Source organism: Sylvia atricapilla, chromosome 25, assembly GCF_009819655.1.
Source record: "Sylvia atricapilla isolate bSylAtr1 chromosome 25, bSylAtr1.pri, whole genome shotgun sequence".
NCBI lineage: Eukaryota > Metazoa > Chordata > Aves > Passeriformes > Sylviidae > Sylvia > Sylvia atricapilla.
In genome coordinates this window covers 3,384,561-3,410,798 of record NC_089164.1, presented here as the reverse complement: position 1 = coordinate 3,410,798, position 26,238 = coordinate 3,384,561, and the positions used below count along the sequence as shown (strand labels likewise).

General features: G+C 49.5%; 1 protein-coding gene across 6 annotated transcripts in view; it reads right to left on the bottom strand.

Annotated features, from left to right (window-relative positions):
* The window catches only part of ANKS1A (ankyrin repeat and sterile alpha motif domain containing 1A), a 77,630-nt gene that overhangs the window by 40,314 nt on the left and 11,078 nt on the right, over positions 1-26,238 (bottom strand). For 4 of the 6 annotated variants that reach the window (XM_066335718.1, XM_066335720.1, XM_066335721.1 and 1 more), the window contains exons 2-11: positions 20,083-20,163; positions 19,207-19,363; positions 17,357-17,419; positions 12,430-12,726; positions 11,737-11,812; positions 11,352-11,453; positions 10,051-10,146; positions 9,771-9,967; positions 8,245-8,337; positions 3,570-3,687 (exon numbers count right to left, since the gene is read on the bottom strand). In XM_066335718.1, coding sequence (XP_066191815.1) covers positions 3,570-3,687; positions 8,245-8,337; positions 9,771-9,967; positions 10,051-10,146; positions 11,352-11,453; positions 11,737-11,812; positions 12,430-12,726; positions 17,357-17,419; positions 19,207-19,363; positions 20,083-20,163 — 1,280 coding nt within the window. The remainder of the gene's footprint in view (positions 1-3,569; positions 3,688-8,244; positions 8,338-9,770; positions 9,968-10,050; positions 10,147-11,351; positions 11,454-11,736; positions 11,813-12,429; positions 12,727-17,356; positions 17,420-19,206; positions 19,364-20,082; positions 20,164-26,238) is intronic. The other 2 variants (XM_066335719.1, XM_066335723.1) reach the window with 1 other exon arrangement.

The following is a 26,238-nucleotide window of genomic DNA, read 5'->3' as shown; positions in this document are numbered from 1 at the left end:
ACAGAAAAACTAATGTAGAAAGTCATCTCAGTCTTTTTTGTCAGAAGAACATGCAGGGCACTCCAGGCCTCTCCTTTTAGGGAATCTGAAAGAATCCTCCTCCTCCAGTTACACCTGAGTTACACTTACAAAGGGGCCTCAGCACAGGCATTTCTGCCCAGCTCCCTTCACTGATTTTACACCCCAGCACAGATCATTTGACAGATCCTGCCTTTTCCAGCCACAGCCTGAAGGTCTCACCCACAGCAGAGGCTGCTCCCAATCCTTCCTGGGATCAGGAGCCCTTCCTGGGTACAGACTGTCTGCATCCCAGGGAGGATTCCAATAAGAGCTTCCCTGCCAGCAGCCTGAGGACTCCAGATACGAAGCACTTCCCAAAACACTCTGGGCTAAGCTGTAACCACCCTGCCTCCACTGGATTTTTTTTTTTTTCCCTATATATCAGCAGCAGGATTTGTCTCATGACCCTGGATTAGGAGAATGAAGCTGTTCCTGCAGCTGCTGCCTGCTCAAGCTCCCCAGCCTTAAAATCATTGAGGGAATACAGCAGCCTCTGATTTGCACATGGAAAAGGCTGCCCAGGTTACAGCACGCCAGAATCTGTCAAGTGAGGGTCAGGCAAATCTCCCTCCTGTGAAACAGAAGGCCAGAGGAAGAAGCTGGCCTTGAGGGGTGCAAAAATATCCTTCACCTACAACAGAACTGAAACACGATTTCCACAGCCAGCTACCTCGTGTGGAACACGGCTGAGGATGGCACACTCCTGTGTTAACCTCACCACCTCAGTGATTCCAGGGAGAGTTTATCCACTTGAATTTGTGCTCTTTTGTACTCCCCTCTTCAGAAAGGGCAATGAAATGCTGTCCTGCTTAGAGAGATCATTAATGTCACTCTGCACAACACCATGACAGCAGAAACACAGAGATACGGGACAGAGATCTGTCCTCTGCCCATGATAACACCACATGAGGACATGCAGGCTGTGAGTTTGTACTGTCCTTCATCTCACAGCAAACCAGGAGCTGTCCCCAAACCTTTGCCTGCAATAACCAAGTGTCCCCACAGAACCCCCACAGCAATGTCCACCCTGCTGCTTCAGCTGGCATATTCTGGCTCTCAGAAAAGAACGTCTTTCAATCTCTCTGCAGCACGTTCTGACTTTATTGCTGGCTTGTTCCAGCTCTCTGGTTTACAGCACAGTCACATTGTGCTGGTTGAACCAGTATAACCACAAAGAAAATTTCTAACTGGAGGAAGGGCAAAGTGGGGACTTCAAGCTGGACCTCCTATGGAAGCAGCACCAAACAACCTCAAGTATCAGTTTCTAATAACTACCAGAAGGCACCAAGTCAGTCCTACCTGCAGCTGGTCACTGCTGACAACACCTGGGTGTGACTCCTGAGAAGCCAAACAGGTCAAAACTCAAGTTTTCACCCTCCATTAGGTCTCCCTGGAGGCAGCAGGAACTGAGAAGCCTCCCCCTGGTCACTCCACTCACATTCCTTTTTTTGCCTTGTTTTCACAGTCCCTTAGGGGGCCTGAGTGCCCTGACTTCACACATGTGACTGCACACCAAAGTGGATGGGAGAGCATTTGGCTTAAACCACTCCTGATAACTCTGCCCAAAACATGAGGCCAACTTCTCCCAGTGCTCCAGCATGTGACAGCGAGCTGCTCTAACACACACAAAGGCCACCAAAGCCAGCAGATAATGCCACATTCATCTGCTGGCTGGACACAGGACAACTGGCAGCCAGAGGAACAAAGGCAGCTATCACAGATGAAAGGCACCATTAAACCCGCGTGCCTGAAATTCAGCCTTTCCGCTGCCCTGAAACGCCCTTTCAACAGCCACAAGAAGCCAATCCCTCCTCTCCTGACCAAAGGCTGCTCCAGAACTCCTCCAGAAGGCCAGACCCTCAGACTGAGAGCCAAGGAGCAGTTCAAAGCCAGGTTTCAGCCTGTTCTGTGTCTTGGGATTAAGCTGCTGCCTTTAATGCTCCAGGATCCTTCTGACCCAGAGGTGGGAAAATTCTCTAGCACCCCAAAGTAACGCTTCGGTCTCTCCCTCAACTCTTGCTTAATTCAGCCACTCCTTAAATTTAATCTTCTCCCCCTGCATCAACCACAGTGCTGACTCCATTAGAAGAATGGGAGAGTCAGGGAAGATGAGGAAAAACTCAATTGCATCCTTGGACTTCTTCCACTGTAACAGTGGGAAGGGCTCCAAGCTTGTTACCAACACTTTCCACAGAATGCAAACCGTGAAGTCACAGCTTTGATCTTTCCAACTGTACATTAAAAGACGGGACTCTGCTCTGGATCCATAAAGATCTTCCTGCAACTTCACCTGTCTTCAGGGGAAGAGATCTACATCAAGAACAGGCAGCTGTGTTACCCTGAGATTTTATTTTAAGCTGACACATAGATAGAACACCTCTCCACTCTTACCAATCAAACCTGAACACAGCAGCCAGGGGAAGGATTGGAGCAGTTGGAATAGCTCGTGCCTGAATAACCAGCAATAGCTGCTCACTGATGAAAGCCTGAAAGCCTTGGCTCAGTGGCTGCTGCCCAAGGACTGTTCCTGACCCAGACTGCAAAGCACCAACTTGAAAACCTCCCAAAATTTGCCTCCGGGAGTGAGGGGCTTTGGGAAGTGCTGGTGGGAACACAATGATCTTTTGTGCCACCCTGGAGCATCCAGGAGAGCAGCAGGACCTGAGCAATGATAGCTATCATGCTGTAAGAAGGGGGAAAAGCTGCAGATCTGACAAAGTGGTCAACAAGGCACGACCTTAAGTCCTCCTTAGCTCTGTCCATCCTCAGAGGGAGAGGGGTTCCAGTGTGAGAATCCAAATTAAATCCACCCAAATTCCTGCTCAGGACGTCTGAATAACGCAGAAATCTTCTCCCTCTAAACAAACCTTTTGTTGTTATTGTTGAAGGAAAGCCAAAAAGCCAACAACAGCCAAACACAAGAGAGACAAGGTGTTCCCAGATGCTTTGTAAAGCTCGAAGGTCCTTCAGGGGGAGGAGAAACTGCCTCAGTATCAACAACCTGTGTACCCCTGTGGTCTCAGACAGTTCTAGTTCCTGCTCTACACATTTTTGTTTTCCTCCTCTGTTAGTTTCCATCCCAAATTAGCTCTAACACAGAGCAGGATGTTGATTTTACAGCACGATAGCAGAAACCTGCAGCGCCAGCTGGATGGAGAACACGGCTCACTGGAACACTCGTGTTGCTCATCTTCCCTGGCAGAGGAGCAGCCTCCAGCCTCTCACCCTCTGCCTTTGCTTGGCCAGACACGAGATTTGGGCATTTCTGAGGTCACAGAGCAGATCCTTGCAATCTCTGAACTGTCCCACAGCGGAGCTGCCCTTCCTCCGCGAACACTCTGTACAGGAACGCTCAGAGCTCTCCTTTACAGAGAGATTACCAGGAAACACAACAATCACCCTCCAGCCCCCACCCAGCAGAACTTTCATTGTTCCACTTGCCCTCTGCCCCCCACGTTTTCCTGAAGCGTATGTAAGCAAACAGCTCTGCTTTTTGGATGGTCACTCACCTTTTGCTTTCCTGTCCACTGCAACCGGCTTTTTAGTTTCTGCTGTGAGCAACAGCTCGTAGGGGTGTTCCTCTTCCTCAGCTCCACTTCCCCTGCTCTTCCCCCGGGCAGCAGAGGCCTAATGAAGAACAGCACAATGTGGTTCTCTGCAAAGCAATGCTTTGTCCCAGCATAAACCCCACAGCCTCTATGCCACGGGTTAAGCCAAGAACTGACAGAGGCAACACCTTCACTGTGGAGCGTGAGTCAAAATGTAATAATCCCCTTTGGGTTTTTTAACTCCCTCAAAAAAAACCCCACCCAAACCCCCTTTAATTTTTAGTATTTCAGGCTGCTGACGGCTTTCCAGCACTGACCAACTGTGCAAGGGCTGCAGACAGCCTGGAGAGGGAAAAGAGCTGAGACCATTATTCCTGTTCATCCCATCTCAGACTCGCTGTAGCTACTGGAATTTGCATCGTCATTCACTTTTTAGCTGCCGGCCCTATTAGGAGAGGGCTGAAAAGAACAAACGCCCAAATCCCTGCCACCCTCTCAGATCTGCAATTCTGACCTCAGGGTGTGTGGCATATTCAGAACTAAAGAGTCCTCAGGCAACACTGTATGAACTCAGTTTAACTTCAGGAAGTGCAGCAGCGGTTGTGCTCATTTAAATCCCCCAAAGCCTCCACTTAGAGCTGGTTTGTAACCCTGGCAGACTCTCCCTGAGCTGCTCTGGAAAGCCACCAGCCATGTGCAGGGATGAGGTTTTGCTGCAGGATCCAGAGTCTTGCTGCAGACTCGCACATGTTGGTCTGCATCAATGCCAAGGATGACAGGCACTGGGTGCCCTCGTGTGCCATCCCAGTGCTGAAGGGGCTGAACTGGTCACCGGGACAGTGGTGGCACAGCCGGCTGCCTTTCAGCACCATCTCCTGGCCAGACCCTGGCAGGCTGATGCAACCCTGCCCCAGGAGCTCACCATGACCCACGAATGCACCCTAAGAGGCTCCAAGAGAGCTGGGGAAGTGTAACATCGTGTCTTTTTGGAGTGCAGCTACAGCCTTTCTAAATTCTAGTCATGGGATTTCTCTCCATAGAGAAACTGCTTAAGAAGTATTCAGGCAGCAATCAAGCTCACACAACCACACGTTACCAGGCTGGCTCAGCAGAGAGGCAGAAGGCTCCCAGCCCCAGATTCATTTCCAGCAAGTGTTTATTCCAGTGAGCTGAGGGTGAATCTGGAGCCAGAGAGGGTGAACATGTGGGTTTGCTCAGTTATAGAGGGTCTCAGGTTCGTGGGTGGTACAAGGGGCAGGGCAGGGGGCAGGTGACCATGGGAAAGAGAGAACAGGACACCAAACCCCACAGCCACTGGGGAAACAGGGAAAGGGGATGCCGTGGGGGTGATGGACCTGCGAAACTCAGGGAGAACATTGCACAATGTCTGCAAGGATCCATGGGGAGAAGCCTTTTTTATTACATCTGAGATATCTTTAATCTTCACTTTTCCAGCAAAGGGCAAGTGGAAATTCCTTTAATGGCATGAGGGTCTCCACAGGGTCAGAAAAAATTGTGAATGCCCTGGAAGTGTTCAAGGCTAGGCTGGATGGGACTTGCAGGAACCTGGTTGAGTGGAAGGTGGCCCAGCCCATGACAAGGGCTTGAGAGTGGATGATCTTTAAGGTCTCTTCCAGCCCAAACCATTCTGTGACCCCATGTGTGACTATACCCAACGGCAGTGGGACAAACCCAAACCAGAAAGCAAACAATCCCTACCAGCTGCCAGGACAGGGAACAACAGGTCTGAACAAAACATGCCCCCAGGGAGGGCTCCTCCTGCTCAGACCCCTGGACCTGCCACTGCCTTGCCAGAAGAGCACAGGCCACGTCCTGCTTCTCCCCAGAGTGAAACCACCAGAGCTGTTCCAAGGGCAAACTGGTGCCTACCTGACTGCAACCCAGCCAGGAGCTCTGGAAGCTTACAGGAGTCTTGGAAAGGCACCCAAGAGTCAGCAGCACAGACAGGATTCTGACATCCATGTGCTGTTCTGCACAAACCCAGCTGGCTTTTAAAGTGACTTTCCCAATGGGAGGAAACAGGCCACGTCTGGCATGGGAAATATTTATTTATCCTACCTGCTTTGAGCAGGAGCTGCCAGGCAAACCTGCTCCTTTCCAGGTGAAGGAGCTTATAATGAGCAAATTAGGGAAAAAATTCTGACCAGATGGTGGCACAAAACCATCAGACCAGAACAGCAGGTAAGAGGTTCTTGCCAGTGATCTTGGAAAAATCCTGCCCAGCAGCAGCCTGTTAGCACAGCAGCAGTCTGGACCTTCAGCCAGGCTCTGGTGCTCTCCTGACACTCCTTTGGATGATGATTCTTGTGCTGTCCTCTTTAAATGCACCAAAGGCAGAAGCTCTCCAGCAGCACACAGTTCCCAGCTTCTACTCTGTGAACTTTCATAGGCCTGGTGACACTTGATTTTCTCCATCTCTCATCCTTCCAAGCTCTAAATACTGTTCCAGGTTCAAATTCACTCAAAACGAAGACCATTGCTGGAGAACCCTACTTGCTCTGTAGGGTTTGTGACCAGGAGCAACATCACCAAGTAAAGCTTTCTTCCAATTCAGCTTTTAGTTCTTCAGGCATGTTGTTTGCATGTATAAAGGTTCATTGCTAGCAAAGCCCAAAAATACGATGCTGTGAATAATAAGAATGTTCTTTAAGGTGTACTTAATCCACAGCAGAGGACTTTGAAAGACTTTTTAAAGGGTAACTCATCTCTTCCTCTTCTCTCCCTCCCCAGAGCTGCAGACCAAACTCCTGGAGCCAACGTGGCGCCTTGTCCTTGATCTGCACTTCCCTTCTGGAGACAAGCAGTAAACAACTGGAACTGAAGTTTAATTTGACAGTGCAGACTCTTACTTAGCTCCAAACCCAGAAGGTTTCTGCAGATAGTGAAAGGCACCACTCAAGCACCTCCAAACAATCAGCTCCTTTGCCTGTTTGTACCAACGCCTTTCCGTGATGAAAGTGAAGTTTCTTGTTTACGCTCATCTGTTTTGAGTGATAGCCCCAGCTTGGCAAGGAATAAAAAGAAAAGTAAAAAACTAGAGTCTGGCCCAACCCCAGAATACTCAATGACTAAGTGTCCTGGCTCCAATGGGAGAGCAGGGCTGGAGGGTGGCAGGTTGGGATGCTGCAGCAGAATGTTTACAGCATTCCCAGAGCATGTGCACACCTGCCTGGCACAGGGAGAGCAGCTCTGAGGTGATAAAAGATGGGCAAGAATCAGAAAAGCAGAGCAGACCAGGAGGAACAAGCAGAGTAAAAGGATCAGCCCCAAACTCCTCATCAGAATGTCCAAAAGGTCATTTTCCAGGCAGTCACATGCTGCCTGTAAGTTTTGTCACTGAAGTTGATCACAAATCAAGGTCTCCCTGGCAAGTCACTCTGCCATTTGCCAGCAAGATTCCCTTTAATGGATTGTGCTTCCAAAGCCATTAAAGGCAGGAGACAACACAGCAGGTGTTTGGTAATTAAACATGACAAGAAAGCTCAGCAGGAACGGTCAGAGCACGTTTCCCTCCCTCGTGTTTATTGTCATAAACAAGTTCTGGCTCCCAATTACTCCATGACCTGCTGCCCAGCTTTCCTCTGCCAGAACCAGGCACAGGACTGGTTACCATCCCTGCATTTGAACAGCAGTGCAGGGATCAGTCCACAGTGTCACATCCCAGTTTCCCTGTTCACACACAGCTCAGAGTTTACTCCCTCTCTCTGCAGTCAGCTCAGCTACAGAAGACCACGTTCACTCATGTCTCATGTGGATTTGACACTCTCCAGAAAACAGATCTCATTGATGCCTTGCAGAACTCCAGCTGATCAGCACATTCAGACAAAGCACCCGTGGAACCAGAGCCTGCTCTGACAGCAGAGGTGGCACATGCTCCACGAGCTTCACACACAGCCCACTGCCTTTGGCAGAACACAGAAATCCACAGGATTTGGATTTGCTTTGAAGGTTTTCCTGGGTGTCAGCAGAAGTTGCCAAGGCCCATTTGTGGTTTCCCACAGCCATGTCTCCCAGAGAGTCCTTACACCTGAGGTTCACAAGTAGGTGAGTAAGACGAGCAACGGGAAGCCCCAGCAGCAACAATATGAAATGGGAGAGCTTGAGTTTCATCAGAAAGCAGCTGACAAGCACTGACCCCTGCAGAAGGCAGCTTTAACACGTGCTGAGCCAGATTCTCAGCTGAATTCAAGCCCCTGATCCCTGCTCATGGCAGTGGGACTCACAAGCCCATTCAGCTCCTCCACAGCTGCGAGCTCAGAGGAAGCAGGAACTCACAGCCCCTCTGTGTCTGAGTCCAACTGAAGATGCCTGTGGTGGGATCATTACTAGTGGGCAATGGTCCACATCGCAATGTGGGTCAGAAAATCTCCTCCTAAGGGAATTCTCAGCCAAGAATAGGAAAGTAAGGCTGAAGGTCAACTCTGAGGTGCCCTGGAAGAACCGGACAAAGGAAGTTCCCATGGTAAGGGACAGCAGCAATGCTGAGTGAGGGAATGCTTCACATTCACAGCCCAGCAAGCACAGGAGGTAACAGCATCCTTGGCTCCTCCCAAACTATTAAAACTAATGTTTAAACCACTCTCCCACGGAACACCCCAGAGCCAGCCCCATGTACCTCACAGGGAGCACTGTGGCCTGTCTTCTTCTCCACATTCTGCTCCTCATCTTCATCAGGCGGCGGCTTGGCCGGCGGGGGAGGACGTTCTCTCTGCAGGTGAGACAGACACTGTCAGCTCATCCCTTCTGCCCCACCAGTCTATGCCCCCACTGCTGCAGCGAGGACCTCTCCAAATGAATCTGGGTGGAGGAAAAGTTCAGCCCTAAAGGCACAGAGCTGGGCAATGGCTGCTGCTTCTCCTCCTCAGGACATTAATACGTTCACGCTGGTCTCACTCAGACCCAAATCAGCACCTCCACAGCATTATACAGGGGAGTGAGCAATGAACTGATCAGAACAAAGGGCTTGTGGATTCGTGAAACAGATGTCAGAGGAACCTTTTATAGTGGGAAACTCCAGGGATCAAGAAATTCTCCAGCAATATCCCAGGATTGCAACTGGGCAGCTGGAGCTGCTGCTGCTTGGTCCGAGGCTGAGTACATCCCAGGGCCACCTCCTGCCCAGCCACAGCTCCATCTAATGGCAAAGGGAGCAGCAGAGCTGCACTGCTTAAACTCCAGCAAACTACTGGAGCATGTCCCTCTTCCTGCTCTTTTCACTGCAGTTCAGTTTTTATCCTTCCTTACCTGTGACAAAACCGAGCTCATTTCACACAAGACACCATCAGCACAGGGCAATGACAAGATTTGATCAGTAACACAACTGCCTGGCACTGCACACCTGAGAGATCTGGCCAAAATGTCCATCATCCAAAGCTTTTGTCTCGTTTCTATTCTGCTTGCTCTCAGCACAAACCAAAGGCTGCATCTCTTTGCACAGAGGGGAACCATGGTTACTGTGCCCCCAGCAGTTTAATTGTTCACTGCTGCTCTGCCTTTTGTCCAGAAACGCCTCCACAGAGCAGGCTTTGGAAAACCAACCAGAAGACAGAGCCTGAAGCTGACCCAGCACTGCAGGGCCCGTGTCCCATCTGCCCCACAGCAGCTTTCCTACCGATCGCTACCAGGGCAGCAGATGCAGCTGACAGAAGGTGAGGAAGACTTCTCTGGGGACAGTTCCAGGAGCTCTGTGCTGCCTTGTAAAGCCTGGAGTACCCTCTACAGAGCTCTACAAGTAATACACAAAAAAATCCCCTTCCACTGCCAACTAGTCTCCAACAGGTTATTACAGATAATTTCCTGAGAGCCTTAGCTTTGGTAAAGCAGTGAGACATGAGAAGACACTCCATACAAGTTTCCAGAACTTTTTTCAGGACAAGAAGTCAGCCCTTCTGCAAAATGTAATCTCCTGACAGACCAAGATTCACTGGCACCACTGCCAGGAAACAGAAGGATACAACACAAGGTGACATGAAGAAGCATCTGCTTTTAGGCAATCCCTGTGAACAGGGCAGGGAAGGAGAGGGACCTGCCTGCTCTCATCAATGTCGGGGAAGGATTTAAAGATTTCCTCAAGCTGCTGCAAAACCTGACCCTGCTGTCAGCCCCCCGTGTCTCTAGGGCAAGCAGGGGTGAGCTACATACAGGCCTGACTCCAGCTGCCTTGAGGCCACTGGGTTCAGCTTCCTTATTCCCAGATTCCCGGTCGGAGGATCTCCCGCTGGCCAGGCTGTCCAGGGAGTGGCAGGACGTGGCGTTGTACAAAGCTTCATAGGGGCTCTCCTCTTCAGGGTTCACATCGAAATCGATGATCAGCTCTGTGACAGCTTTGTCCACGTCACCTGCAGGGGGAAGAGAGAGATGGGACTGTCACTGGAGCTGTGACCCCGGTGCTGGCAGGGAGAGGAATGCTGAGGATGCCCACCCTGAGACGTCCGGCCCGAGGGATCGGTGGCTGGAGCGAGCTGGACTGGAGCAGATTTCTCCACAGCTTTGGCACTTTTCTTCCCAACGGTGTAATCTGCAAGGGGGTTGGGGGACAGGGTCAGCTCACGTCAATCTGGCTTTCTGTCCCCATCAGCACATGGCACTTCCTCCCTCGTGGGTGGAAGGCCAACTGTCAGCTTATTAAGTGTCCCAAAAAAAAAAAAAAATAACATTATTAAAACTTGCATCTCAGATCCCAGAATAGAAGCAGGCAGCCTCTTTAATCACAGGCACAAGGGTAGGGATGGTCCTTTGAACTTTCAGAGTCTTTAATCAGAAAGCTGCAAAGCTGCTGCACGGACACAGTGTCACGGAGCAAATTCATGTTGCACACACAAACTCCATCACTGAACAGAGTCGTAACAAAAGAAACCAGCCCCCAACTACAGGCAAAGCCAGAGACATTCAGCTGATGTAACATCCAACAGCAGCTCCCTCCTGGGGAAGACTAACAGCTTTATCTGCAACACCTTCAGTTTTAAAGCCCATCTTTGTCTTCAGTTTCAGAATAAAGCTCAAACATTCCAGCCTCACAGGCACAGCTTAGTTTAAAGCCTGAGAAGTGCTTTGAACCTGCAAAGCTCCCAAATGCTCAGCATGAATAACACAGCCCAGCTCCAAATGCTTCTGATCCTCCCCACAGCTGAGAGGAAATGCAGACAGCGTAATTACAAGGTATGAATTTAGCCAAGATGTCACATTTCATTCCCGAATTTGGACAGACACAATGGACCAAGCTCCTTTATAAAACACAAGTAATCAAGGCCTTTTCTGTAAATCTCATCTGCAAATTCCATGCCCAAGCCTCACAACGAGGGGAGGAGCAGGATGTGAGATCTGTGGACAACGATTTGCCTACACAGACATGTAAAGGGGAGTTACACCAGAACCATTTCTAAAGCTGTTACTTTGCATTCTGCAAGCAGATTTAGGCTACCCTTAATTTTAATTAACTTCTAAAGTGAGCAAAACAAAGCTCAATTAAGCCCATTTAAACTGTAAAAGTCACGCCACACTCCCTCAGCAAAGGGCTAATCCTCCTCAATCCCCCCAAGTCCTCCTCCAAACATTTGGTCTGGAGAAGCTCACCCCAGTGTTTCAGCACTGCTTCTTCCAGCACAGCGTGAAGCTGCTTTGCTTTCAGCACTTTCCAGGTCTACAAAAGCATACCCTGTGCCCCAGCACAATCAGCACCCCAAGCTTTCCCCTCCTCCCCAGGGGCAGAGCTGCATTACCCACCTTCAATGAGAGCTGCTATGTGCTGGCTTTTCTGGGAAGGAAGCTCCCTCACAATGTCCAGAGCAGTCAGGCCTCTGTTATCCTTTATGTTCACATCAATACCTGTGGCCACAGGGGTACAGAGGGCAAAAGCAAGAATATTGTCTAACTATGTGCAGGTTCATGTATTTCATCAAGCCACATTTGTGATCATCACTGGGGGGAGCTAAAAGGCACTCTGGAGACAAATCTAAAGCCAAACTCCAAGAGCCAACCTCTCCTATATCCTGCTCTGTGGAGCTCTGACAGCTGGATGGAGAAACCTGCTGCACTAGAAAGGGATTTCCTCAAGCTCTAGGTGAAGGGATCACCACATTAGTGCTTCAAAAGGGGAACATTCTCTCACCTGCAGCCAGCAATATTTGTACCACATCTGTCTTGCCAAACAAAGCAGCTTCGTGCAAAGCACTGCCTTTCTCAGTCTGCAAATTAAATGGAAACATAGCATGAAGCCAGACAGCAGGGAATGGTGAGGGAGGCATGGCTTAGAGGGTTATGGAAGCAATAAATACACGGCGTTGTACACGAGGTGTGGGCAGCACTACCTACAGCTGAGGACGGACTGTCAACATTATTACAACGCTGAGGATGTGGGATGGAAAATGGGGACGGTTCCATCAGAGAGATCAACAAAGAACCTTCTACAGCTTGGCAAGAAGTCATGTCCTGACAAGGAAAAACAGGACCCACATACAAGCCATTGCTGTGAAAACAGCACATTCACAAGTGGCTTGATAGGAAGAGACATGTTTGCCTATCAAGAGCTCACAGCACTGCAGGGGAGAACAGCTTCGGCCACGGGGTGTTTCTCTCCCTCACTCCGTGTCTGGGGCTTTGGCCGGCCCCTGCGCAGGCGTGAGGCATGCACAGCACCCGAGCCCCTCCGGGCAGCCTCCCCCAGCAACCCAGAGCTGCACAGACAGCCCAGCAGGACACAAAGCTCTCCCCAGCTTCTGCCAGCGCTCCCTCTGCCAGGAGGGTTGGTGGAGCTCTCCAATCCCCAGCCACCAGCCCAGCCCCACTCAGACACACCAGATACCTGGTAGTTGCTGTCCATGCCAGCATCTAGGAGGACGTGCACCACGGCTTTGTGACCGTTCCTGGCTGCCAGGTGCAGCGGAGTGTGTTTCTTAGTGTTGCAGCTTAGCAGGTTGGGGTGGGCGTTCAAGAGCATCTTGACCACTTCCAGCCTCCCATAGAGAGCTGCCAGGTCCAGGGGGGTCTCGAACTTGTTGTTGCGCATGGTGGGGTCCGTGAGCTCCTCCAGCAGCACCTTCACCACCTCGGTGTGGCCGTGCTGGGCCGCGCAGTGCAGCGCCGTCTCGTTGTCGTTGTTCTGCGGGCCACAAGCAGCAGCGTGTCAGGGCCAGCTAACGCTCCAATGTTAAAGGTTAAATGCAAAAAATAAAACCAGTGGGGAAGCAGAGAGCTCAGTCTGAACCAGCCTGAGCAATGTTTCACCAGCTCCCTGGGTGTTAAGCATTCCCCTCACAAACTCATTGATCAGCCAACTCAGCCACAGCTTCAGGGATGTCCAGAACAACGGACAAGAGCTGTGGGAAAGAGGCACTACAGAGGGACCAGCCTGCTTTCCAAGCACTAGGGTCAGAATCCAGGGGCTATTTTAAAGTTTAAGGGATGTTGAGCTGTATCCAGATTCCCATTAATGCTGCTGGCACCTGGGGAAGGCAGTCTGGTATCTTGGCAGCATCCCACACTTCAGGGTGCCACAAAAATAAATGGCTGAATATAAGGCAGGCAACCTGTTGTATGAATTCTATTTGCTGAAGCTTCATCATCATCATCATTTTAGATTTAAACTTCAAATTGTTTCAATTCCTACTTATCCTAGTTATAACAATCATTCCACCTCTGCAATTCCAGCTGTTTAGAGAAAGGGTGCACCCAGTCCCATGCAGTTTGTGAACCAGAGAGCCGTGCAATTCCACCACTGCAGGAACAAGCTCAGGTCAGCTGAGGGAAGCAACGTCTCAGAGACAAGGGAGCACCCCCAGCTGGAAGCCAGACCCAAACCAGAGCGTGCAGAGCAGCCAGGCTAAGAACCAGCAATGCAAAGCCCAAAGATGAGCAGCCTGAATGTGTAGGTGCAAAATAGGAACGTGGCCAGATCTAACAGAGCCTTTTCTCAAATTAATTTCCTCTCAAGTTTCTAGTTTTGCTACTGTGTGTCCTCCACAGAGGGATTCTGGTTTAAGCACTTTAGAAACAACCATCTGACAATATAACCCCCAGAAAAGTTTAATACAGTTACACACTTCAGCTGAAAGAATGGTGGTTGAATTTGTCATTTTAACAACATTTCTAATAAAATAAACAGAATGTTCTTGTCTTGCTGGAGGCAGCAGCACCACTGCAGAAGGGAATTTGATCCCTGCTTGCCTGCTGGGAGAGCACATGCACACCTTGGGACACTGCTCAGTATTTTGCACCACGTCACAAACACGTGAGGCTGCACAAGCACTTGGATCCTGCAGAGGTGTTCAGTCACTCTCAGGCTCACAGGAGTCCTGTCAATCCCCCAGTTGTTTGAATCTGGCTTTTGCATCACTTCTCAGGCACAGGCAAAGCAGGAGGGGAGCTGGAAGAGGCTCTGGCAGCTGCAGTTTGTACGGCAGTGAAGGGAAGGAGGCAGAATCAGGCACATGCAGGGGCAGGGGGCAAACAGGGGCAAAGCATCACTGCCAGCACAGAAGGTCCAAGTCCAACAGGCTCTATCCTGGGGGGAGGCACATACACGTGGACAGAGGGAACTGCAGGATACAGAGTCTGCACAGAAAATATACAAACAGAGTGAGAGGGGACAGAGTAGAGAACATCAGACCTCGCACCTGCCCGTCAGCTCACACTGCTGCTCTCAGCCATTTACAGGGTTGGCAAATCCCATTATTCCCATTTGGCAGGGCTGGGAGTGCAGGGATCAGGGAGCCCACGACAGCTGGGCCCAGGCCCTTACCCTGCCCCATGGCATGAGAGATCCTCAGTGCCAGGGTTTGTAGAAAGACTGGATAACCCTCTGAGCAGCAGCTCCCTGCCCCAGAGCTGTAGGGGCACATCTTTTTGCTTATCATGCTACACTGCTTGGAACAGTAAAGGGGAGAAAAATATTCTGTGTTTTTAGAACTGCTGGAAGTCTCTTCATCTGTTGAGTTCATGGCCCCAGTGAAATATCATATATTATGCCCTTTGAGCACGAGGAAGAAGATCACAGTGCCATAAGGGGAGGCAGGAACTAGTTTCTGCTCTTGCCATGCCAGCCCTGGCTACTGGGGATCTCCCTGGCTAGGACTGTGCCCCTCTCCTTTCTCCCTAGCAAGGGTATGTATCCCTCAGGGGGCTTTAAAACATGCAGCAGCTCCAAGCACCCACCTGAGGGCTCAAAAATGGGAACACAACATCGTTTAAAAACCTAATTGTTGGAGACTTCCTTCATCTTCCCTGCAGTTCAGTCCAATTTCCCCTAAGCAGATTGGGGCTCCAATGCTCGAGGCAAAATCCCCAGACTTTCCTCCAGCAGCAGAGATCAGCAGGTGGTAAAACTCCCCTTGAATCATCACAGCAAGTCTCTCCCAATTCCAGACTGTGCAGTGGAAACTCCCACTACTGCCTGAGTCTTTACTGCCTCCATTTTGGGAGAGTTTTGAGCAGCCAAAAATATTACAGTTCTTCAGGCAAGAGAGTTTGCTCCCTTCCTGCGTCACCTCTCCAGGCCCAAACCAGAGCAGCAGGCAGGAGTGCTCAGACCTACAGATGTATCAGAGATGGAAAAAGGAAAATTCCATTCCAGCAGCCAGAAGGCACATGGCTTCAAATTTCAGAACTGCTTAGAAAAACAGAGCACTCAGGAGGGCCGAGGGGCTGCATTCCTGCAGGAATCCTTGCATCCCCCCAGCTCTCAGCTGGAAGACAGGAGCTGGGAGCAATGCCCATCTTGCAGAGCACAAACAGGACATGAGCAGGGATGGCTCTGCTTTCTTATGGGCTCTGGCACAGGTTTCAAGCCCTGGCAATGTGATACCACTCACCACACACAGCCCTGCTGTTCCTCAAGTGGAGAATCCACAGCCCCTTCTAGGGATGTGTCCATTCTGCACCCCCTGCTCCCAACACACCGTGAGACTGAGCAGAGGGAGACTTGGTTTAAATAAGGGAAAGTTTTCTGATCTGCAAAGATCTGAAGGGTTAAATAAACTGCCAAAGAAAGGCCACAGAGCTGTCCCTCTAAGAAGTTTTTTCAGAAATTGGTGGGCAAACCCTGCTCAGGAATGGTGTAAGGAGACTTGATCCTGCCCCAGGGCTGGGGAAAGTGGCTACAGAGCCCTTCAGTCCCACTCATCCTACTTCTAGGATTCCTTGGTAAGATTTTTGTTGGTGTCTGAGTGTCCAACAGAGTCCTGCCTTACTGACAACCTGCTGCTCCTGAGAAAAAAACAGTTGTGTGACAGGTACAACTCCAAATGCTCTTCATCACACCTGGCCAGGAACTGGTGCAAAGCTGCTCAGAACTTGTGATGAATCCAACAACTGTGTGTAAATCATCTCTCTCCTTAAAACCAAAGCAAAGATTCCCAAAATCTTGTCTTGCTCTAGAGAGCACCTCAGCCATTGTAAACACTGAACTGAGGCTTTAAATAATGCACTTCTCCACAGTATAAAACCCAAATTATCAGACTCTGTAAACAAAAATTCACAAAAAAGGGAACTCCCTGGACAGCCCCTCTTTACATTCCTTTTTCATTCAACATCCCAGTACTGGAGTGTGTAAGATTTTACTTGGTTATTGATGACACTTTCTAGGAAGCTCCTTTCAGGCAACTGAACTGCTCAACTGGGTTCCCACAGAAGACATAAAGGCATAAAATTCCCATCTGGATTTTTGCAAAAATCCTCAATTCAGATGAGCTTCATGGGAATGCATTTCTGCTCGGAGGGTGGGCACTGGTGACCCTGAAACAGGGCTTTACAAAACCACACCTAACTCCCAGCAAGCACAGGAGCTCTGGCTGTGTGTTTCTAAGGTCCTGCAGACCAAGCAGAGGGAAACTCTGACATACAGAAATCTGCCATGGATGGCTGGATCCAAAATAACTGGCTGGAAGCAGCTGTGGCATGGTGGCTCATGGCAGAGATGTCTCAGGACAGAGTAACAGACTGTTTGCCACCCCTGGCTTGCAGATTCACTAGAAATAAAATTGAAAAATGGTGTCTGAGAAACCACCACCAGGAATTTGATCTGCTTCTTCAACAGCTCAGTCTCAGCACATTGCACAATGTTGTGTCTTTTGCAGCTTAAAACAACTGAAAACAAGAGAGGAGCAAAACAGGCCAGAAAACAGGAACAGGAGACCAGGGCTGAAGGGTCAAACAACACCACAGACTGAATATCAAAAGAGAGACTGATGTAGTAAGCAGGACATGGAGGACTTGGGAAGGGAGGCAGGGACACCACTGCCCTCCCTTCCCCCCACCACCACCACAGGAATTAACTGTACATTCAAACAACACAGAGCATTATGCATTTGGTAGGAGAAAAGGCATCAAAATTCACTCCAAACAGCCCACAGAGAAAATGCAACCATGGTTAAGCAGGGGAAAAAAAACCCTTCTCTTTGCATTTATCAGCAACATCAGCACATGAAACAAAACCTAGAACATTTAATTGAAGTGACATTACCTTTGGGAAGTCATCCAGCCCAATCAAGCAAACTGACCATCACTGCGAGTCCTACAAGGCTAAGCAAGGAAGGAGCCCCCAGGAAAGTAAGGAAAAGCTTTCCTTTAATTATGTTTCTATAACTGCTTTGAAGAGAGAAACCCACAGTAAATCAATGGTCCCATTCTCCTTTTCCCCAAGCAGCTGCAAAGTGAACAGGTATTATTGCACCTGGAAGCACGCGAGTGCAGCTTGGAGTGATGATGCAGTGAAATGCTGACAGCAAAGTACACACCTTGGCATTGATATATGGGTCAAAGGGGCCGTACTTTTTGAGTTCTTTGATCTCAAGAGCATTCTACAAAAAGGAAGAGGAAAAAAAGAAAAAAAAAATGTGATAATGAAATGGGTGCGATACAGCAACAAAGCAATGGGTGACTCCAAGGGGTGGAATGCCAGGACACAGCATCTTGTTCCAGTCAGAGCTATGGCCAGCAAAAGCCATTCCAGCTGGGATTGCTGTAACCTGGACCAGGCTCCAAGCACAGGCTCCTCAGCTGACTTCTCTCATTTAACAGGGCTCCTACTAAACAGACATCAATAAAACATTACCTGCAAGATCACACTAAACACTAAGGATTTTTTGCAAAGATAACCCCTCTTAGCTGCCCTACTCAGAGCAGAACATTTACACTACAGGCTCTCACCCAGTTCTTGTCAGACTGATTGAAAAGGGTTACCTGCACTCAAGCCCATATACTCAGACTGAGTGCCTGCAGCTGTGCCTGGAGACGTGATTAACCACAGCTCCCAACTGGAAAATTGTCACCAGAGACATCAGAACACACATTCCTCCTTACTCCTGCTCAGTGGAGGAATGATACAGAGATGCTCTACAACCAGATTTTTCATTCCAGGATGTTTTAGCAGCATTTATCCCTGGGGCAGCCTGGTGCATTGAGTTACCCATCCTGGGAAACTTCAGTGTGGCACTTGGGTCCCCACAAAGGAGGACTGGGACTCCTAAAGCAGCCTCTGAAAGGAGTTTGCTCCCCAGCTTCTGAAAAACTACTATGGAGCAAATCAACAGCAGGGACTCCTCAGCTGCTCACCTTGACTGTGAGCTAAAGGTGTCTGACCTACCTGGAATTACCCCTGGAATGAATGCCCAGGTTTAGCCTGCTGGCACCAAGGCAGGCAAACCTATTTTGGTTTATTCCTTTCCTCCTGAAAGAACATCTGAGTGGTTTGGGAGTTGATACACAGGGACAGCAGATGTTCCTGCCTTAGGGACAGGACAACCACAGCCCATTGCAGCTTTAGCCACCCGATTTGGGCCTGTCACTGTGTGTCTCCTAGACTCACCCAGGGACAGTTCAGTGACAGCACTCTGCTGGCCTCATTCATGAAACCAGTCTTGTAAACAAAACTCTGCAACAACAGGAATATTTGGGCCTTCCATAGCATTTCAGAAGTTCCTTGCAATTTAAGATACCTCTGATGTCCATGGGGCAGTTCTACAGGAGCCAGCTCTCTGCAGTGGACACAGCTGTCTCATAGCCTCCACTCCCTGTGCACCCCAGACCAAAACTGTCAGCTTGACAAAAGGAACAAATCCAAGAGGCTTTTTTTCCTTGCCTGCTTGCAACAATAATGATTTAAGATTAAGCTAGGGATTTATCTGGGGGCAAGTGGTGTTAAAATTACCTTACAACTTACAAATTAGTGAACTGGAGCAAGTGCCAGAGACAAGCCAGGAGAGCAGCTAAGAGAGCACGGCCAGAGAGACTGAACAAAGCTGCTTGGATTAGTTCCCAAAGGAGGGAGCCAATGGATCCTCTGCAGAACTAGAAACCTGCTCAGCTATCCAGCAGCTGAAAGGAAAACTGTGGGTTAGTTTTAGAAGCCCAGAAGCAGGAGACCACTTCCTAAGTGTTGAGCAGTTCTCATATTTACGTGTCTCTCTCTAAAACTTAAATACCTTTTCATCTTACCACTAACTCAGAACTGAATGTACTGCTTTAGGCAGTGCCCTTCTTATCCCACCAGCAAGAAGGACCTTACAACCATTGCTACTGGTCTGGGAAGGGTCAGGAGTCAGCCAGGGAAGTGACTCAATGACACATTAGAGAAAATCAGGCAGACCTGCTCATTCACTTTGGTGTGTGAAGGGCCCTGGTGGATGAGGAGCTTCACTATGTCAGCATCTCCCTTCCAGGCTGCCAAGTGCAGGGGGTAACAGCCCTTACAATCTGCCACGTTGGTGAGCGCGTCGTTCCTCAGCAGAACTTCCACGACATCCCTGCAAGAGACAGGAACTTGTGTGAGACATTCAGTCCTTGTTTCACAGCTCTCATTCTGCAGCAAGTACTGAACAAGAAGTTAATCTGAACAGGAGTGTTTCAGAGAGCCTCTTGAAATGTGATTTTTAAGTGTTCCTATTAAATGCTGCCAAAGGAAATAAAAAAAAAAAAAAAAGAGAAATAAATATTGCTTAGATGAGCTCAGGGAAGATCAACATTAACTCCTCATTAATGGAGCTGAACAGGGGCTGAAATCAGCCACAAGCCTCTGCTGCAAAGTGAATTGCACGAGTACAACGAGGGTGGATAAAGACTTTAACTCTGATTTCTCAATATCTCAGGCAGCAATGAGCAACACAAGATCCACCACACTAAAGCTACCTAAAAATCTGATATGCACACAAACAACTGCAAAGTGGTGCAGGCTCAGACCACCCAGGACACCAGAAAGACTGTAGGGACTGTCACCTGGGGAGCCCCTTTCACACGGTGCTACAGCTTCTCCAAATTGCTTAGAAATAAACCTCGGGTGGTTGGAAACCTCGGCGTTTGGAGATGTAAGATCACACATCAGCCAAAGCACTGACATTCTCCACTTCTCCTGAAGATGGAGTAGTGCTGCACCAGTGCCTCAGCTGGTGAATGAAGCACACAACGGTGGCCAAGGAAGCACAAAGCATCCACCCCCTGCGACCCCAGGCACGGGAACAGGACTCACTTATGGCCATTCAAAGCAGCGTGGTGCAGCGGGGTGTATCCAGTACTGTCAACGCAGTTCACATTCGGCCCCCTCCAGATGCTGCAAGACAAAAACCAGACAGGGAAGGCTTAGGCAAACACCAAACAGGGACAGGGCAAGTGCAGGGCCAGCACAGCTCTCACACCAAGGTGGGTATGGTCAGTTTGGTCAGGGGCAGTCACACGGAGCACAGAGCAGAGGGGTCAGTGTATCAGCACACACGGAATCGCTCCTCTGCTTCACCTCAGCCTCCTGCTTTCCAGTCAGAGCTCCCACTGCCACACATCCTTCAGCCATACACAGCCTTGCCAGAATGCATTTCAGAGGAACATGTGTCTATTAGACTGAGCCACAAGAGACAGCAAACCATCAACCCACTGCTAATTCACACCCCACAGAAGAATGCTGATGGCTCTGGGAAATTGTCCTTCTCCACAGCAAGAGTCACATGGGGTGGGTGTAAGTCAAAGACTGTGGGATACAGAGTCTGCTCCTGGTCACCACTGTGATTCCACACTGACTTCTCACTGCCCCAAAATCACTTCCATCTGTCAGCTGTTGGCAGTCTGTACCAAAGAGTAGGTGGTCTCCCAGCACTTCTGAGAGCATTAACTTCCCTCCCCAGCTCAGAAGTCAAGCAGCACAGATTTAAGTATTAACCCTGGCAAGGATTACTCTTCCCCAGCCCCTGCAGGGTGCCCTGTTCACATCAGCACAGAATGGCACCAGTAAGAGGCCAGTGCTGCTCCTAAGCTCGCTGTGGTGCTCCTGAGGAGTGTGGAGTATGCTGTCCCTCGCCAAGGCCACCACCCTCTCCCAGAAACGGGCAGGAAGCTCAAACCAGTACATTCTTATAAGCAAATTGGAACTGTTCAACTTTCCTGATAATGGCCCTCTCCAGTACAACCCATCATCTGTGTGTGCTGGCCTGTTTTACACACCATCCTTTTAGGAATTACACGAGGCTTATTACAAGCCCTGACAATCCCATTTGTGCTAATGTGGTGCATTTTCCTGCTTTGTTTTCTTTGGGGGTAAAACTTAACAGTACCCTCTGATCCCCAGCTGAAATGGTTTAAAATCAGCCAGCTGTGGCTCTGTTTGAAGCTGCCCTTCTCTGAGCAATCCATTTCCTCCCCAGCATGGAATCACAACGATTCACATGGCCCAGAGGCTTTCTAAAACAAGTCAGCACTGGGGGTCTGCCAGCCAGGAGCACCTCAGTGCCACACAGCAGGAAAAGCACCAAACCAAGGGGAATCTCGTGCAGATGGAGTGGAACTCCAGAAGGGAATGAAGCAGCAGGATCAGTCTGGAGCATGTTTCAGTGGGAAATGGAAAGTCTGTCCCCGTCCCTTCCGAGTGACTCCTGATCTGCAGAGCATTATAAAAGGCTTTGCAGTCCTGAGATGGACCTGAGCTCTGCTGGAGGAGAGGCAGCTAAGGGGAAACTTTATCCAAGAGCACAGGCAAGTGAGCCACAAAATCCAATTTGCAAAGGATCAGAGGCTTATCCTGAGGTATCCTGCACGCCACACACCATCCTGTGCTCCAGGAGGATACACTCATGCACATGCAGATCAATACACACATGCAGTGCACCTCCAGCACTAAGAACATTGTTCACAGGATGATGGCTTAAACTACCTCCAGAAAGTCAGTGAGACACCAAAAACCCCCACTCAGAGTATGTGGGAGTGCCCTGCCCGATCCAGCTCTGCAGTCCTGAAGCACGAAGGGGACTGAGCAGAGCTCAGCTCTGGTTTGTTCCTGGCAGTGGGCTCTTGCAGTGTGGTTGCCCAAATAATTTATTGCTGGATTTAACATGGCAATTAATGGTTAGAACTAGTGCCAGAAAGCCTTGTGTGCAGTCTGGAGCAGTTCTAACATTGCACCTGTGCTGCCTTTGCTTGGGCTGTAACCTGGGCAGTGCCAGCGTCCCGTGGTTTTGCACATTAAACCGAGCTGTGTTTGGAAGCTGAGCTCAAACTGCTTGAGGGTGAACACATGAAAAACCAGCAGCAATTAACACAAATGTTTCTTTCAACTGAAGTTATGAAACGAGGAAAACCAGGGTCAGTGGTGCAGTGGGCAGGGCTGGGGACTGGAGCCTGGGGCATCCATCCCCATTGGAGCGTGGTGTCCCCACGATAAAACACTTCCTTAGAAATCTTCAGGTCAAATGCTTTAGAGTAAAATGCAAAGTTTGTTCAAGGAGCTCAGAGGAGGAGAAAAGCTGGAGCCCAGGAGGAAGCTGGCCCAGCAGTGAGCGCTGGGTGCTGCAGAAACCAGCTGCCAGGATCTAAAGATATTTCAAAAAAAACATCTGCTGTGTCCTCTCCTCCCCTTTGCCTTTTTATTCCTGCAAATAAAGAAAGCTTTTATCAAAGAAAGGTCAAATCACCCATAAGATCAGACTGGAAGGATCCAAGAGGGGAACTATTTATATTTAGATGTGGGGACTGCAGTGAAGTACATCGCTCCCTTCCCTCCTCTTCCTCTTCACTCTGCCAGAAAGGCCACACAATTCTCCTGAGGTATGGAAACAGGGTGCTGAGAAAAGCAGAGCACAAAGCCCACAACTCTCTGTGACTTTGGCCTGTTTCTGATTAAACAGAAACCCCAACCCCAGCACAGGCAGGAGAATGCTGTAAATACAGGTCCCCAGTAAAGGTCTGAAGCCAAATTGACCACTGCTGCTTTCTGATGTCTTTTCTCCCCCAATTCCCCAAAACCCCTTCACATCAAAGAGGAGTTTGCTTTTACCCTGTGGTCTCTACTCTCAAAGGATTACCCAGGTCTCACCTGCCCTTTGCTACACCAGGGCAGCATCTGAAGATGCTCCTGATGGTGTCTGCTTAAGACAACCAAAACTGAATGTTGAGGACATCAGAAAAGCTCTGAAAACAGTAAAACTCCATTTAAACTATTTCTTGTGCTCAGTTTTCTCTTGCTCCATGATTCAGCAAGTACTGTAAGCCTTAAATAAAACTTCCTGCTTGTGAAAACTGCTGAATAAAGCACATGCTTTAGGTCACAGTAAAACCCCAAAGTACCTTTAAACAGGACCATATTCATCCTCCTGCTTTTCCATTTCTTTCTCCCCAACTGCAGTAGAAACTTTGCTCAGGCAAAAAGCACCCCAGGCAAGGAGCTAAAGCAGGGCCAAGCCTAGAGAACAACGTGGTGTTTTCAGCTGGAATGATGAACCTTTGGGGCCAGTTTCTGGTCTCACTAACATGGATTAAGGAAGCACCAGGAGAGCTTAGGGCGCTTGTGCAGAGCAGAGGGCGTTGGAACCCCTGTGTTTGCACACCCAACACCAAAGACAAAAAGCACAATGAAACACCAGCAAACACGAGTGGCTTGGCCCAAAGGCCCCAGGAAGTTTAAAGCAGCTGAGCACTGACCCCACATATTTGTGTACTTCACTCAAAGCCTTAGACACAAAGTGTCAGGGGGGCAAGGGAGGGCTGGAGGCGGGTTCCCTGGAGTCCATTGCCCAGAGGCCACCACAGCAGGTCAGTCACACATCCCAGCTCTCCACATCCATACAACCTCTGGATTCCTGCAACCAAACGCAACCCTCGCTTGGTATTTCCTGCTTACAGAGGGAACACAAACAACCCAAAGGCTTTGGGCAAGGCCTCAGGGTTAGGAAGCTGTTTATGTTTTTCTGAAGAGGGAAGTGAGGAAGGGACTGCTGCAGCCACCTTGCCAGTGGGCAGGGTTTGGCATGGTGGGACTCCCAACAGAGTGGGGACTTCACTTCTTCCACACCCCAACCACCAGATACTACAACAGCCTTTATAAACAGATGGCTGATGCAAGGCTGGAGAGTAGAGCATTTAGAGTAAAGCAGAGTACTGCTGGGGCAAGGGACTCTCAGCCCCCCTTGGTAGGTTTTGAGAAAGCCCAAGCTGAACAGCTGGTCAGACTCCAGCTATTGGAGTGGCTGCAGATGAAGCCAAAGCCATGAGCTCCTGTTTCTTGCTATAAGAAAAGTGGGTGGATTTTCCTCAAAGGAAAAAGGTCAGGAGCTCAAGTACAAGGTGCCAGAATGGACAGGGAAAAGCAGGGACCATCATAAAGGCAGGACACATAGACGTGACCCAGCTGACATCACACGACACCACAGCCAGAACGAGAGCTGCCAAGCCTGGGCTCTGTAATCAGCCCCACTTCCAGCAGAGCCACTGACAAGGCACTCCAGTGAAAATCCTCAGGTTCAGTCCACTTTGACACATTGCAGCAGTCAGAGCCACACCTGGCCCTCTGCACAGAGCCAGACCTCAAGCTCCTACTTCACCAGCTCATTCTGAGTGAAGCAACAGCTCTCAACAACAATTGCCAACAGCTCCAGCCTCATTGCCCAACACCTGCAGAGAGTTCAGCCACTGTAAGGTCAACAGGGCGCTCTGAGAAACCAGCATTTCCACCAGTGGAGCAACACTGTGCAGCAACCAACCCTCTGATGGCCAAATGATCCCTTCTCCCATGGAGAGGAGCAGAATCTTTCATTCCTCAGGTGCAGCGTGTGCCCAGGACCAGAAAACCTGCATGGGTTTGCAAAGTGACAGCAGCCTATGAAGGATCAGTTCAGGAACTGAGAGGCAGAAGATGAGCTCATCTGCTTCCCTCAGAACCAGTCTACCATCTCCCACTCCTCATTTCCAACCTGTTTTGGGTTGGCACAGACCCATGACAACCACACATTTAACTCCCGGGCTCGCAGCTCACACTAGGAAAGAACCAGACAGGGTTGGCACCACTAATAGAAATGTGTCCATCCAAGCTAAAATCCCCCATTAGGAAGAGGCCAGCCCTAGCCTTATGGATGGCTCCTGGCAGTGAAAATGCATTTATTTAAACTTAATGTATGGTGGGGGGTGGCAGTGGGGACAGAAAGGCTGGGTCAGGCGTGCAGCTACATCAGAGAATCCCTCCGAGCAGGGGCAAATAAAGAGCTGCAGGACAGGAAAAATATAGGTCTGGTTTGAGTGCATATGCTGCTCTTTATTCTTAAAAGCATTACAGGCACTCTGCAACCAGTTCCCATTAAGGAGCATTCCCAGCTGATGACAGGCCACGGAGCAGGAGCAGCCCCACAACACAGGCTCCAGCACTGGCTCTGACCTCAGGGCCAGAGCCAAACAAGCTTTGCTGGGAGAAGTGCAAAAAGGGTTGGCCATCGAGTCAGAGAAAGCCAAGGAGTGTCTTGGGGAGGGGTGCAGGAGCTCTGGGGTCTGATGTGCATGGAAGCAGGAGCATCCCCCTGGCCAAAGGCAGCATGATGGCAGGGGAAAGGAAAATGAGAAGGCCACCCAGTATGGAGTGTGACATGAAATCTGGGCTCATTCAAGGAAGGAAAGTGATCTCTAAAAGAGGACAGAGATTGGACAACATTTGACAAATGCTGACAAACCTCTCACTGAGGTTTACTGAACACTGATTTTGTGGCTCATTCTCTTCTTTCACATCTGACTAGATGCAGTTTTGAGGAATAGGAGCAAAAGGAACCAAAATATTCCTGCAGAAATTCAGTGAACTGAGCAGCATTATCAATGTCATAAACCAATATCCTGGAACTGCAAACAGGAACCAGAGCATTGCTCAGGTAAACATTCCCCATTTTCCATTTGCAGCTCAGCTCTGCTGCCACAGCACTGGAGAAAATTCACTAAGTGGAAGAAAATACAATATTTAAAAAATAAATATGATGCAGGGAAAATTAGCAAGATACATGTAGATGGGTGAAGGCAGCCAGGTTCCACTGAAGCACAATTCCTTAGAAAGGTGTCAGACTTTCTGCTGGCCTTTCCTTCATTGGGCACTTCCAGAGAAATAGAAGGAAACCCTGGGCAGCCACAAATTCCTGATCAAAACCACCGAGCAGCTGATGCTGCAGCACTGAGCTGGCTACAGCTGGCAACCTCGCACTGGGCTTTCCCTCCCCCTTCTCCTTTGTGAGATGATTTAACAAGCTGCAGAATCCCATGGGACATGTCAGTCAGCCAACAGCAATGGAGCATCGTGTCTGGAGCCCAACATGTCCATCTGCACTCTTCCCTTCTGACAGGCACAAAGCTCTGAGCTTGGAGTACAAATGTCATCAAAAGGAACTTGTGCAGAAAG